Raw genomic sequence first — 16197 nt, 5'->3', positions numbered from 1 at the left:
GCTTAGGACCGGGGCAGTTACCAGGGCCTCCTTCAGTTGTAGCAATTCCCTGTCATCTTGCTCATTCCATTTTACCTTTTCTTTAGTCAATTTTTCATATAGGAATTTTGCCTTCTCGCTATATCCTTCTATCTATTGCCTACAGTAGCCTAAAAGTCCTAACATTTGGCATATCTGTCTTTTATTCTTGGGGGGGGTAATTCTACCCTTTCAGGATCTAATTTTTTCTTTCCTTTTATAATCCAGTGCCACAGATATTTTACTTCTGGCTCAGTGAACTGTAATTTCTGTTTGGAAACCTTTAAACCTTTTTCTCCCAAAAAGTTTAATAATTCAATGGTGCATCCCCTTACATCTTCTTCCATTTCACCAGCCACTAGTAAGTCATCTACATATTGCAAAATCTTTGTCCCTTTCCTGGGGGAAAACTGACTTAGCAATTGCTCTAGGGCTTGTCCAAATAGGTTGGGCGAGTCCACAAATCCTTGAGGAAGGGAGGCCCATCTCAGTTGCTGCTTTTGATTAGTTTCAGGGTCTTCCCATTGAAATGCAAAGAAATCGCGACTGCCTTCAGCTAGAGGGCAGGTCCAGAATGCATCCTTTAGATCTATGACACTATACCATGTATCTTCTGGAGAGACTCTATTTAGAAGCGTATATGGATTAGCAACCACGGGAAATTGTGTTTTTGTTCTTTCATTTATTGCTCTCAAATCTTGCACTAGCCTATAACTCCCATCTGTCTTTTTAATGGCCAAGATTTGGGTATTGTGTCTGGACATACACAGTTCCAAAATGCCTTTATTTATCAGATCCGCTATGATGGGTTTCAATCCTCGTTTCCCTTCTAAAGGAATAGGATATTGTTTCACCCTTATGGGGTCTTCGGGCCTTTCAATTTCAATTGAAATAGGGTTCATGTCTAGCCTCCCCGCTTCCCTCCCCGTATGCCACACTTCGGGATTAATTTTTTCCTCATCCTCACAGGTTAGTTTATATATACTGACTACTATCCGTGAATCTTTTACAGTTAAATTAATACCTAGTGCAACTATCAAATCTCTGCCCAACAGGTTATAATCAGCTTCCTCTACCAACAACGTATCTCCTAAACAGACTCTATTTTCGGATTCAATCTCTACATCTTTTACTATGGGAACCCTAAAAGGTTCTCCTTGGCCCATATAACCATCATAAATTCTTTGCTTACTTGGCATCCTGGAGGCAGTTGCTTAAACGTACTTTTCTCAGCCCCAGAGTCTACTAAAAAATCCATTTCTGCTCCCTTGGGTCCAATTTTTAATGTTATCAAGGGCTCCTCTGATGTTCTGGACCCTAAAATGAAGAGCCCCCGACGTCCCTGATCTTCCTGAAACATCTTTTCAACCCTTATCCTTTTCGGGCAATCCCTTTTTATGTGCCCCTTTTTCTTACAGTAAAAACATTCCAGCCCCTCTCCTCGATTAACAGGGGTCCCTTTTTGCGGACGCACTGGTCCCTTTGAGGGTCCTTTCCTCGAGGGTTTTTCCAAGGCTTGAGGATGCTCTTGCTTCTGGGCTTCCCTTACAGCTGCTACTAATACCCTAGCTTGTATTTTCTGCTTTTCCTCATCCCTTCTCATATATACTTTCTGGGCTTCCCTAAGTAATTCTTGCAATCCCTTCTCCTGCCACCCCTCGATTTTCTCTAACTTCTTCCGTATACCCTCCCATGATTTGGCTACGAACTGGGTTTTTAGCAATACTTCTCCCACGGGAGAGTCAGGGTCTGCCCCGAGTATATTTGGAGACTCTTCCTTAACCTCTCTAACCATTCCGTAGGGGTTTCCTCCTTCCCTTGACATTCCCCATAAACCTTACTTAGATTTTGTCCCCCAGGTACCGCTTCTCTTATTCCCTGGATTATTATGTTTCTCATATCAATTATATTCCTTCTACCCTCTTCTGTTTGGGCATTCCATCGGGGGTCCTGGCTTGGCCATTTCTGATCTCCAGGGGTACCCTGGGGGTTCCGGCACTCCCACTCCCTTATTCCTGCTTGCTGTATCATTTCTCTTTCTTCCGTGTTGAACAAAGACCTCAAAATAGCTGTGAGATCCTCATATGAGTATATACTAGCTCGGAAGAACTCATCCAGCCTCTCAGATACTCCCAAGGGATCATCCATGAGCTTTCCCATCTCCTTTTTAAAAGCTCTCACACCGCTGGTATTAATCGGGACATTTACATACCCGATAATTCCCGGGGCAGTCGGCACTTCTCGTAAGGGAAAAAGGTTAGCTCTCTCGCTTTCTCCTTCACTCTCTGTCTCATTCAATCTCTTCAGCTGCCTTCTAGTCCTCCTAGCGGGTGGGGTATGTTTAGTTTCTAATGGGACCTCTGGCGCTAAGGGCGTGGGGCTGAGAAACGCAGCAAAATCTAGTTCAAGTGGCTGGGTGTCGAGGAGTGGAGTAGGGGCCTGAGGAACTGGTGTTACCCCCCCCGGATGGTCGAGGAGCTGGCACCGGTTCCAATGGAGGAGGGAGCCCAACCGGTGGGAATGGGGCCCCTGCCTGTGACTCTGGCAGGGGGGCAGATGGAAGGGGTGAGGGCCCAGGGATCCCTTGTCCCGATGGATTTCTCAATACTACGGGGTTTTAGGGGTTTCCCTGATCTGGAAGGGGAGGGGGTGAGGGCACTACATAAGGCAGGGGAAGGTTATCCAAAGGTTCCCACTTATCACCTGAGAGGGATGTTGGGCCCTTTAATTTTACAGGTAAGAGTCTCGCATCGATCCTTTCCCAGATACGTGCATATTCCTGTTCTTCGTTACTTCCCCCCTCCCTTACATAATTTATTAGTGCTGTGCAAATCCATTTTTCAAATGTCCCAAAAATAGGCCATGTTACGTGGTCCCGTATTTCCGCTCCTCCCCATATCTCCATACAGTAATGTATCATCTGTTTCTTGGACCTTCTCTTCCTCACAGGGCACTCATCCCAATGTTCTAACATCCATCCCAAAGGACTTTTGACTGGGATTTCAGGGATTCCTTTAACGGTTCCCTTTTTCGCTGTCTCTGAGGTTTTCTTACTATTTTTACTTTTCGCTTGCCCCATTTTATGGGTCTACCAGATACTGGCCCTTTAAGGGTGATCGCTCCCTCTCGGGGTTTTCTCTGGTAACTGTGAGCTCTCTTCACTCCTCACTCTCTCCCTTGGACCGTTCCTGGTCCTAGGCTGAAAAGTTTACCAGTCCCAGAACTCTTTTAAGGACATATCCTTCCTTTTCAGCCTTCCTGTGACCGATCCCCCTTCCGAAAACTCCCCGAGTTTCTAGGCTTAACGTGTGAGGTGTGTTTTTACCCCCGAAACTTTCGCTTCCCCCACAACCGACCACACCCCTTGTGGGGAAGTGGAACTGCGGTTTTGGGGTCCCACTCGCTTCGTGATAAAATCACATCTCACTTCACACGCTCCGTCACCCCCATTCAACCACGCAATACTTACAATCCTTTTCCTGCATGGGTTCTTCGTGCACGTAGACTTTTACGAGTAGATCTTTTTCCGCCGCGGCTCCGGAGGTCCTTTTCCCCAGACCTCCCCGAGTTCCCCGAGAGCTCTGACCTCGTCTATCTCCCTTTTAAATGTGGCTTTTTGCTGTTAAGTCCGTCGTGTGGTTGATCGGTTCCACCCGGCTTCCCCGGCTCCGCCAGGCCGCTGAACTCAGCAGGGCGCCTCCTGGTCAGAGACAGGGGTCCGGGGGTCCCAGTATCACTCCAATCACGTCGGGGTCTCCAGAATTGTTATAAATATGATAGACCAAATTCGATAAATCAAAATTTGGAATTTTATTGAGACAAAATTACAGTCTCGGACAGCCACAATTAAAAGGACAGCGTCGAGCCCGGGGTCAGCGCCGGGTGAACAACGATAACACATTCTGCCAGTCTGTTATCCCCCAAGTTCACACTTCTGGCTTGCAGCAGCCTCTTTTTATACACTGGATCGCTGAGAGAAACTCGGGATTTCGACGGTTCTTCCTCCAAGGCATCTTCATTAAACATTCATGTTCCAGTTCTAAGAGTTTGAATAGGGCGGAGGGGGAGGACAATGCCGTTAATGGCTGTGGCCAGGTGTGGTGTGGAGATGTTAATTTCAGGAGGAGACAGTCTAGATATCGATCTGATGTAATCATCTGTGTCTCCGGGCTCTCATCCCCTTTTTCCATTGTCATTGTTCTTCTTCTAATGTTTCCTGGCAGAGGCATTTTTTTGGTCTCCCTTTCTGGTAATTCCAATCATTTTTCTTTCGTGTCCCTCCCATGTCTTTCAGGCAAGAGAAATTCCTGCGCCTTTTCCGAGCTACTTTTCTCTGAGTTAACTCTTAACATACGGGATTAAAACAGAAACTTATCCTTACAGAGATTGTATTACATTTTATATCTTTTAACACGAATTAACTTTAGGACATATACCACAATGATGAAGAGTTGGATTCAGTGATCGCTGTGGTTCCCTTCCAACTCAGCATATTCTGTGATTCAGGAAGTAAATACACATGCCATAAAATACAGCTCTGAAGTTGGCTGTAATTTCTTAGAGGTTACATAATGCTCTTTCAGGTTCCTAACACTTAAATATTACATACAAAACAGTATAAAGTATTCTGTTTTCACCTATGCTTCTTTACTTAGCCTTCCATTTGTTTAGGTGCTTTAAATAATAAAGACAATCACACCCAAGAAGAGTAAATTGCACTAGTTGCTTTACAGTAACAATTTAACAAGAACATGATTTTAGTAAAATTCTGCAATCATAAAATAAAAACTCACTCACAGGCCTACAAAACCTATTATCAGGTAAGTTTTGAGTATACACCATGAATTCACTATGTTGGGAATTTTGGCACGCAGTCTGATCATATCTTACCTGAAGACTCCAGATGACTCTCCTTACACTACAGAGCTACTTGTTACCAGCTTCATTAAAGAATGGCAATTACTTCCCTCCTAAGATTTCTTCATATTGTTTCTCCAAAATAAAGGACTTAACTGCTCCACCCAAAAATATCTCACCCCAGATTTCTGCCTGAAGCAGATGGGGTTTGGACAGCTTCAGCTGAAAATGTTTACAATTTTCCAAGCAAAATAAAGCTGGGAGAAGTCTGTGCTAAGAAACTCAATTGTTCTATGAATAGGCTTAGCACTCCCATTCCTGAGGGAAAGACTTCACAAGTGTTGCTTTTCTAGCCTTTGGGAAATTTACCGAAGTTCTAAGTACTTAAACATACAGTATACAAACCTGAAGTTTGGAAGTGTAAACTCACATGAGATTCCACTGACTACTGGCTGTGCCAGCCCAGGTCACCCAGAAACCAGCTAGCTCATATATTAAAGGCATGCCCTACTGCCAGATTTTTAACTGTATTTTACTGCAGCTACTTTACCACAAGTATGTTCTCACGCAAAGCTAAAGCTCCTCCACTCCTCTTAGCCCTCTGTTGTTTCAGTTAAATTTTACAGAAACAAAACCCTAAATATTTGGACATTACAGTGTGGGTCTGACACACTAGAATTTATATATTCAACTTGTACAGCTAAGTAACATGATGCACACTACCATACATCTCAGTGCACAAAAGCAGAGATTAATTTCTTCTAGGGAAGTAGGCCCGATTTGCAGCAATTTTCACCTCAAGCAAATAAATAGTTTCAATACTCTCACCTCCTTCTGCTGACTTCAGTCTCCCATGAAACAGGTTAGGAGTGGTTTCCTCACCAACAAGATTAATGACTTCAAAAGTAATTTCAGCCACTGACTCCTACATATATTGGCAAAGACACCTTTGGGCTTTAATGTTTTTGGGGTTTTTTTTCCCTACTTTGGTAAGCACTATGGAAAAAATACTGAGATAATGGGGTTTTTTAATGGCAGTCATTTACAAATTTTCACCAAATTCCAACAGGGTGGGATACGATGATGAGAGAAGCTGACAAAAAACATTAGTTCTTATCTTACACAAACAGTAGATAATGCTGAAATACAAATATTTCATATTTAGTTATATGCAAAACCAAAGTAGGTATTAATACTCTTACAGTCTTAAAGAAAACCTTAAGCTCTCTAGTACAGTTTCAAATCTAAACTTTCATGTATTTTACTGCTCTGTTTTTCCAGCATTGTAACTGAAAGAAACTAGAAATCCCACAATGACTGTAACTGGTTCTACAGAAAATCTGCTCTAGTAGGTCAAAATGCGAAGAGATCTTCTTCACTTTCACAAATAAACTGAGAATTTCTATTCTCAAGAACAGCTTCACATGTTTGCCAATTAGAAGAGAGAATATGCTGCAGGAAATCAGATTGTCATCTGGCTTTTCTGAATTTCTCTCTGAATAACTCTTATTCAAAGTTAACATATAACACATAAAAATATTAGATATGGATCGTCTGTAGTGGGGCAAGGTTAAAATATGTTTTATTCCAGCATAAGGAAATATTAGTGGCCCTACAGGAAAAGTCCTAGATAATGATCCACCAACTTCAAGAAGGAAAGCAAGAGACATCACTGCAGGTTTCTATGTTCAATAAACTTCTCTGGCTAACTGCAGAGTTAAGAATAATAATAAAAAAAACTTTCTCTGAAAGTTCCACCTCAATCTAGAATAGGCCTTGACTTCTCTGGCTAGTAGAGTCATTCAGTTCTGCAGAAATGTGGAGCCCCAGAGAGCACAGGATGTCCTGTACATGTTATAGAGTAGTACTATCTTTGTCAATCTTCATTGTCACATGTGAATGGCAGGTACTTCTGGCAGTAAAAGAAAGGTACCAACCTATTCAACAAAATAGTGCTGCTCCTGGCATTTACAAGAAAAAAAGCCCCAACACAACAGTAATACAAAGCACTACATTATTGACAATACTAGTTCTCCTCCAGTAGTTCTAGGGTATTTTAACCCTTAAAAACAGACATGAGAAGTCTGACATTTAAATTCTTGCATTTGTCTTTGAAGATCAGACAACTGCAAACGACAGTATATCAAATTAGTACATTAACTGGACACAGATACTCCTAAAAAACTGCAAAATAATGGCACCAACTCAAAATCTTAGTTAATTTTCTCTACTGCAAGCTAAGAACATGATGCTGTTGAAATTCAGCCCATAAACAATGACTCACTTAGGTTTCTCCATCCTTCTAACCTCATATACCTCCCATTTTTAGAAGGACATTACTTAGCCAGGCTTCCCACCACTTGCAAGATCCAAGGATTTCTAGAAGTCCCCAGAGAGACTACATTAAGCAGGATCACAGTATACTAGCAGATTGTACAGATTTAACTAGGGTGCTAACCAGATAAAATAAGAAAAGGATTTCACCTAAATAATATTTTTTACAACACATACGGCAATATTCAGGGGGGTTTTAAGTTTCCACCTAAGTATACTGCTTTCTCTTCATCTCACATTTAACTAAAGTGACCTTTTTTATTCTTAATATTGTAATAAATATTATTGTTATCACAGCCCTAAGGAATCAAGTTATTTAGTTTCATGTTCTCAATATACAATTTTACTTGTGCAAGAGCAACTCTTCTGACCTTTCTTCTTATGAGCACCATGGAAACAGAAAAGCAACCTATAATCAAGAAGTAAACTTGAGAATTAATTATGGTACTTATAAGAAAATTAACATTTATGGGAAGTGAAACTATAAAAAACAATTCCCTTGCTCTTCACTGAACATGATCCCAACTGAGTCCTAAACTCGATATACTAAGTACCAAACTCACAAATGCTGCTCATTTAGGCAAGTTCAGCTATAATATTTCACTATCCTGTTTTCTCAAGCAAGACATCTGTTAACTAAAATGTTCACATTGATTGGTTTGGCCACCGTCAGACTACACAGAAAAGCACAACTCATAACAGGCTCATCTCCCCTGCTTCTCAGATAAAGAATTTGGGGTAAAAACCTTGGGTTTGTCCCACATAAACATCTATACCCAAAGAAGTGTGCTAGCACAGAACAAAGCTAAGCAGGTCACACAACTCCAAGACTTATGTTCCTTGATTTGGCTCCTTCAGAAAAATATATATTTGTACATAATGTTCCTTAGAGACCAGCCCTCACAAATGCTCACTGTTACCAATCTGTAGAACACAAAAATCTAGTCATTTGCTATTGGTTCAAAATCTAGGCTTAGCATCTAGCTACTAATGCTTCCTTCCTGGTCAACAGTTACATTTCTATCTTTTAAGTGATATTGACGTATTTGTAAAGGTATACACTTTATCTCTTTTGGCGCAGAAATTCCACTGCCCTGCATTACTCAGCTTAGGCGAACGCTTCAACACTTATCTGCTGCAAGAAGGTGTATCTTCGGAGTCACTTTCCCTGAAATGTACCACACATTCGGTGCCCCTCGCGTCAGGTAATAGCTACGCTTCGCTTTCACTACTCGAGCACTGCGCACACCTCGTAGTTTACGTAACGCGGCTTCAAAGGTTACACCCATCAGCGAAGTTACGGCCTGAGGCGACCTCTTCGGAACGAAATCTTTCCATCACCCCAGGGGAGGGAAGGTACTACCTCCAGCCAGTCACCCCTGTCACAGCGGCTTCCCGTGGTGGGGATGAAGCGTCTCGCTGGACTGCCAGCCGTCGCCTTTATCCCGCCCGGGACACGCCGGGACTCACAAGTCGAGGACACCGTGGCATCACAACTTATGACCGCGCCAATTAACCCCACGCCGCCACCTCTTTCCACCCCGCCACGTGCGGACCCGGGGCGCCGTTTTCCCTGGAAACCGCTCGCGGTCGGCCCGCTCCCCGCCCTGCCCGGCCGGGCTGCGGCGGGGCGGAGGAGAGCGGGGTAGCTCCCTCCTTCCCCCCGCATCCATCCGGCTACCCTGTCACTCGGGCAGGATGAAGGCGGGAGCCGAGGGAGGAGCCTCCCGCCGCTCAGGTGGGAAAACAAATACACAAAGGGGTCTCACCACGACCCAGAGAGGAGAGAGAGGTTTTACTCCCCGGGGTTTTTATTTCGTCGGTGAAAACAGGGCTCCCGGAGCATTTCGTCAGAACGGGCTCCCCGCTGCCCTCCCTTCCCCCCAGACCCGCGAGTAAACAAAAGCAGGAGCACATGGGTGGAGACGGGGACCCCTGAACCGCACAAAGAGAAGGGCGCAGGATCAGAGGAGACCCCCGAGAGGCCGCCTGGACAGGGGAGCTCCCGCCTCACCTGCTTGCCCCGGTAGAAGAGCCGCTGGCGGTCGGGGCTCACGCGGAAAGTCTCCTCGATCTTTTCCCGCAGGCATTCGATCTTGGTGAGGCGGCTCAGGTCGTCGATGGTCTGGGTCTCCGTGCCGTCGATGGTGCGGACCTGGATCCACATGGTGTGCGCCCACCCGCCCGCTCGGCCAGCCGCGGGCAAAGGACGGGAGACCCGGGCAGGGGGTGGGAAAGGGGTCCGCTCCGCGGGTGAGCGCCCGCGGCGTGAAAAGCGCAGTGGATGTGTCCAGAGGCTACCCCACTCTTTGTGTGGGGCAGGAATTTCAAACCCCGCGGAGCGGGCGCGACCCTTCCGCCCGCAATCTGGGCCGCCCGTCCCGCTCGGCGGGTTGCGGGAGAGGGAAGGGAAGCCGAGCAGATCCCACGGCGCTCCCCGATCCCGCCGAGGCAGCGCCAATCGCGGCGGGTCTCGGCGGCGGGCAGGGCTATGGGGATGCCCCGGGAGCCATCGCCCGGCCCGGGCACTGTTTACCGGGGAGCGCCGCCGCGCTCACATGGAGGTCACGGCGCCAACGCCGATCTCGCGAGAGCCCCCGGCCGCGGCCGTGCAGGCAACACGGCAGGGCGGGGGCGGGGGGGAGCGAGGCGGGCACGCGGCACCAACCACGCCCCCTCCTGCAGCGCGCGCCGGCCGGCCGTCGGCCGGGCCCGCTCCGCCCCGCGCGCTCTGCCCGGCCGGCGCGAGGCCTGCGGGGGCGGGGGCGGGGGTTGGCGCGCGCCAGAGAGCTGGTCGTTGGCGTCGCCATGGCGGCTCGCGGGTCATTCAGGGCTCTGAGGGCCCTGTGCCCGGGCGCTGGCAGCGCCCCGCCGCTCATGGGCGACCGGGACAAGTGCTTCCTAGGGCATAATGCCTTGACAAATCTACAAATGTGAATTTATTGTCTCAAATGTACTCCTACCCCAAAGATGCAGATTAATCCTGGCGGTGGATGGAAATACGGAGCGAGACTAGAGAAAGCAAGCTTCCTTTCCACGAATCTAGTGTGCATTTGGCTCTCTGTATTTTTCTGGGTTGGGTAGTTCTGCAAATTACCCCCAGGCAGATCTGGAGTTACATAGTTGTGGAGTAGTCTTGGGCAGCTGGGCCCCCCACATTCCTGAGGTCACTCTGTTACTGGAAGGTGGAGAACAAAGAGAGGAGGTTAAAAGTGAGAAAATGGGCACCTGAATAACAACAGTATAATAGTTAAAACCAAAAGCTGTGCATACAAAGCAAAATGAGGAGGCATTTCAGTACTTAAATTCGACAGACACGTGTGCATTTATCCATTTCTACAAAACCGGAGCTTTGTCACGTTTAAAGGCCGCTTGGGAGGACAAGCGCTTTAAGTCCTAATACCCTGCACTTTCTCCTTATCCCGTCATTGCTGAGCATGACATCAAGTGGTCTGGGATGTCACCAGCCTTCCCCGCTGGGTCCCTTCCAGCCTACTCACTGGCGGTGTTGTTCCAAATACGGGGTTTTCTGTCTGTTGTGTAAGAAGCCGACCCATAGGGGATATTTATTTCATGTTTGTGCAGAGGTGAACCCACAAAACCAGCTACAGTCAGGCTGCAAATTTCTGCTTTCATAACACGGAAGTGGAAGAATACCTAATTTCTAATTACATGCCTATTGAGAGGAATGCGATTTGTCTTTACAAACAAGCCCTGAGTCTGCTAGTAGATAAAATTAGCACTGAGAGATAAGAGAAACAATGGAAAGGATTCTACTGATTGGTGAATGGAAAAGAAGATACTTGCCTTTACAAACAAACCATAAGTTTGTTTGTAAATGAAATTGAATATTGAATGATGAAAGCAACAATGGGGAAAACCCATAAATCCCATAAAAATTAAAAATTAGCGGGGGGTTATACATTTAAAAAAAGGAATCTTAGGTCTTACGCATTTCAGGAAGTCTGTACCTCTCAAGTACCTTAGCCAATGGGGAAAGAGAGAGGGAAATGCGGCTGGGAAATTAGGATAAAAAGGAGGCTGCGTCCTCCAAAAAACTGAGAGACCCCAGGGGAAATGCCCCATGGCCTCTCCCTTTATTCGAATAAAGTAAAAAGACTCCTCTGTCTCCTTTTTGGACATAAACCTCTGGTGTTCGTGGATTAATTTTCCTAACACTATTTAATAACTATTGAACTCAAAGAAGGGAAATTTAGGTTAGATGTGTAGAAGAAATTCTTTACTGTGGGGGTGATGAGACAGAAGAAAAGGTTGCCCAGAGAATTTGTGGATATTCCAACCCTGGATGTGTTCAAGGACAGGTTGGATGGAGCGTTGAGGAACCTAGTGGAGGTCTAGTCGAGGTGCCCTTGCCTGTCACAGGGAAATTGAAACTAGATGGGTTTTAAAGTCCCTTCTGAACTAAGCTATTTTATGATTCTACAATCCTTTGCCGATTTCAATGTAAAGGTAGGATGTATTTTAAATTTATTGCTCATGTTCGATGTGTGAAGGACTTCAGCTGGATGTAGGTAGCCTAAGCTTTAGAGGTATGGTTTTCATGCAATAATGAGCTAAGGTAATCCAAAGGACACAGGCTTAGCTGATTTTGCTAAGTTGAGTAGAATTTATTATATACTGCCAGACACATTTTCCTACTTATCTGAGTCTTTATAGTATTTGTTGTTCTCAATTATTTACTCTGCAAAATCTTTTCCTTAAATCATTCATCATTTGTGATTCTCCCCTTTGAGACTTAAATTTCTCAATTTGACTATGAGACCATTTGAGTCTCATTTTTTTTATCAAAAAAAAACAACAAAAAACAACAACAACAACAACCAAAAAAAAAAAAAAAAAAACCACCCTCCTCTTGTTTTCTCTCAAATTCCAAGGGATTTCCCCATACCAGTGAGTCCCTGTATCTTTTCTCTTGTAGTTATGGTAGCACCCGTCTTACTGTTCTTCATATTAATGAAACTTGAGAATCATTTAGCACTGACACTAGCCATCGTCATTATTGAGTGTGTTCTAGAAAGTACATTTTTACATGCTTCCGTATGTATATGCATACACTTAAGACACAATAAACAATAAGTACAACTAGTAAAAGGATGAATAATCAACACAATTGTTTCAGCTATCCTTTATTTTGTATGCTTTTTACCATATTATATATAAGTCACTTAAAGAGTGTGGTCACTCATTGCCACCTCTGCTCCTGGGATCAAAAAGGGCACCACAGTCAGGTCTGCAGGCTAAAAAGAGCAATTTCCTGGTCAAAGTTCAGATCTATCTGATCTATCTCTCTTCTTGATCTAGACATCTCCTTTTTAAATTCTTCACCAAAATCACTCTTTGATATCAAAAATGCATAGTTGCCTGTGACTGTTGCCAAGATATACACATAAGCTCAGTGGTTGCATATCAAAAACTATCCGAAGGGTGCATATGCCTTTGCAGAGCTGACCTCTTTTGTTATATTACAGCCTAAGGGTGCCAGGAAGCTGGTGAGGTTTTTGCAGCTGTTTGTTCAGTTTACAAACCTTGCATACCTCTCTGCTGGGAAAGATCCCTTCACTTTCATCCCTACTGTGAAGAAAGTTCCTTTAGTTCTCAACTTAGACAGACTGGAGAGTTTGACAGAGAACAATCTTCTGAAATTCAACAAAGGCAAATGCAGCGACTGCACCTGGGGAGATATAATCATTGCAGGCTGGGCTCTGACCTTCTGGAAAGTATCTCTGAAAACGAGCTGGGGATCCTGCTGAACAATTTTTACCAAAAATTGGTAAAATTAAAAACTCCTTAATACCATTGCAGCATTAAGGAGCAGGCATCCAGATGCACAAAGGGTTGGGTCTTCTCAAGTACTGTGCGAACTGAGTACAGCTATTCCCAGAATAGCATGCATTTGACAATAATTTCCCTAAAATCATTAATATATGTTCCTTCCCCTTTACACTTGTGTTTTTCTGTCCTGGGGGTCTCTTTGGTGGTCCCTGGTGGTCACTGAACCCAAAGTCATACTTGACCCCCTGGTGAACTGGTGAAAAGTTGGCACAACTGGCTGCTTGCTTTTCAGTTCTTCTTTCTACAGAATAAGTATTGTGCAGTTCCATAGGCCAATGGTTTTTGAAGAATAAGCATTGTTATTAACCCACCAGGTACAAATGATTTTTCATCTGGCAACTTTCCTGCCCTTTGAGGTTTGTGAAGTATGTCTTCCCTTTAAGCCTTCATGAGCCCCACCTTGCTTTTTTACTAATATCATATAAGTTCCTTGTGTTGCATGAGAAATCATGGGTTTTTTCAGCAGCTTAAAGCAAGTATCTTAATCACAATTATTAATATGATCACAATTATATTTTGCAAAAGCAAGGCCCACCAACCAGTCAGAGAAAATCCAAGTCCTTTAAATACATTATTCAACCAGTTACTTTCTAATCCTGCCCTTAATTCCCTTCTAGATGCAGCAATATTATCCTCTCTCTCTGATCATCTAGTTAAACAGTCACATTTGGAATGTGAACACAAATGTTGTCGTTTAAATTCAAGCAAGCACATACTTCATGTAGCAGCAGTAGATCTAAAGCCAATCTATTTTGTATGGCTATTTTAGCTGTGGCTTGCAAGTGATCATTTATTTCAGTAAACCCCAAGTGAGTTGCATTTGCTAAAGTTTCCATTTGTAGAGTCAAATTGTATATGGCTAGCCTGTTCCTAAAGGTAGATAACTGAAGAGTAAAGATAGAATCTTAAGTCCATCTCACTACAGTCTGCATACTGGGATGTTTCGAACTTTCATCATGTTTAACTTCTCCCCCATAGCTGGGCTCCCAATGGTGACTCCTTCCACAAGAGACATAAAGCTAGTACTCCTAATGTCCACTGCACTCTTGATTCTCTTAATGGCAAATGTGTGGTCCAAATTCCATTACTTCCGACCGATGCTGTGGGTCTTAATGATTTTATGACGTCCTGCTGACAATCTATATCTCTCCAAGTCTCACTGTTTATTAGGTGAGACCAGACGTCATTAAGAAAGGGAAAATTATTTCTACAAACACGTCCCAGTCTTAAAGTCTGGGCCACAGACATGAGTTGCTGTATCTCGGGATTCCTACTGATGCAAGCAGATATTTGAGTGCAATTTTTTCTTTCTATTCTCTATTTCCCAAAGTGTTTCCTGAAGTTTTAGTTCCATTATCTTATACTTTAATTGTGGAGTTACAATTACCTGCCCACATGAAGTTACCAATCAGCTGCTGGGATTTTCTGTAACTTTTAATGATAGGGCTAACTGCCCATCCTGATTACTATAATTTGGTTTTTGTTCTAGGACTTTGAACTTTTTGCTAGGTGTTTTTCAGCTACCTCTTTGGCTGTTTTGTCAGCTAATTGATTCCCTGTATTAACTGGGGAAGTTTCTGAACTGGTTGATGGGCTTCACAATTGCATTACAGTCACTCCTTTTGGCTTTTCCACGCTCTGAAGTTAACTGATTTCCTTTTTATACTTCATAGGAGACCCTTGTGCCTGTAACAATCCCCTTTCCTTTCATATGGCTCCATGGGTATGTATTATTCCAAACCAATATTTTAAATCAGTCCATGTGTTTACTCTTTGCCAGCACTAAGTGTAAAGCCATTAATTCTGTTTTTTGTGCTGATTTGTTCTTAAGTAAAGCCTGGACTTCTGTTATCTGAATCAAGGTTACCATTGCATACCTAGCTGCCCATCTTCCATTTCATACCATGCTGCTCCTACCAGTGTATAATTCCAGTTCCAAGTCCTGGATAGGATTACTATTGAGGTCCAGTCTTAGGCTCAACATTGTCCTGCTCCAGTAAGGCAACTTGGTGTTTTAGTGTCCTGCTAAGAAGGCTCATAGATCTTGTACATTTCTTGGCTCCAGAATCTGACAAATTACTTCATTCCAAGGGTTTTGGCCACTTTTTCCTTGCAGCATAACAAAACCAAGTTATATTATTGCTTCACCTTTTTCCCTGTTTGTGCCATTTTCTTTGACAACCTGTATTCAGATTGTGTAAGAAATTTAACAGACTTATAATAACACCGAGGCATTTCCTTCAGTATTTGTTGCTGGCAGAATATCATCTATACATTGTAGTAGAATTCTGTTCAGATTTTCTTTTCCCAGCTTTCCACTTTCTTTTGCCAGCTGATTGCCAGACATAGTGAGGCTGTTTTGAAGCCCTGGGATGGGCCAAGTCCTTGTTAGCTGAACCTTCCACCCAGGGTTTGGATTCTCCCCCTCAAAATTGAACAACTCTCCAGCTTTGATCATCCAGGCATCTCATTTGCCCATACCAATGTGGTTACAGCATTCTCTACCTCCTCTGGTATTTTTTCTACCTCATTGGATTCCTGTAACATAAAAATCTTTGTCTCAATCACTTTTCATTCAGGTATCTGAATTTGTATTTTCCTGTCCAGGAAAGTTATTTGATTATTTAATTTTCCCAATACATCTCTCCTCAACAAGGGAATTGGGCATTCAGGCTTATACAAAAATTGATGTGTCCTCCAATGTTTTCTTAATTTAAATGATAGCAGCCATAGAAAAAAGGCCTGTTTTCTTTCTTCCCTCTCACACCTACAACACTTTCTGGTTCCAAGCTTAGTTTTCCTCTGCACATATTCAGTACCAAATAAGGTGCTCCTATATAACTTTTTTAAAATTACCTGTTCATTCCTCAAGAATAATGTAACCAGAGCCTCAGCTGAGGATGATTCTCCTGGTCCCCTTCAGAGGAATTCTTCATTTATAGTCATGAGCTTGATGATTTGAAGAGCTAGGTTTAGGTTTGCTGTCTGATTTCCCCTGGCCCCGGGGCACTCCCTTTTCCAATGTCCCCTTTCTTTACAAACAGCTAAAGTATACTTCAGCCACCAATTATTATAATACTTAACCAATTGCTTCCCAGGGGTTTTGAGCCAATGTCTTGTGAAAAATAAACATTG

General features: G+C 43.8%; 1 protein-coding gene across 5 annotated transcripts in view; it reads right to left on the bottom strand.

Annotated features, from left to right (window-relative positions):
• UHRF2 (ubiquitin like with PHD and ring finger domains 2) overlaps window positions 1-9741 on the bottom strand; it is a 90096-nt gene extending 80355 nt beyond the window's left edge. For 3 of the 5 annotated variants that reach the window (XM_040089589.2, XM_040089590.2, XM_040089591.2), the window contains exon 1: window positions 9224-9738. In XM_040089589.2, coding sequence (XP_039945523.1) covers window positions 9224-9376 — 153 coding nt within the window. In that variant the 5' untranslated portion in view covers window positions 9377-9738. Of the gene's footprint in view, window positions 1-9223 lie in introns of all 5 variants that reach the window. The other 2 variants (XM_040089592.2, XM_040089593.2) reach the window with 2 other exon arrangements.
• Between the last annotated feature and the right edge of the window lie 6456 nt (window positions 9742-16197).

This window comes from Hirundo rustica, chromosome Z (genome assembly GCF_015227805.2).
Source record: "Hirundo rustica isolate bHirRus1 chromosome Z, bHirRus1.pri.v3, whole genome shotgun sequence".
Taxonomy (NCBI): Eukaryota; Metazoa; Chordata; class Aves; order Passeriformes; family Hirundinidae; genus Hirundo; species Hirundo rustica.
This window is presented reverse-complemented; position numbering and strand designations above follow the sequence as displayed.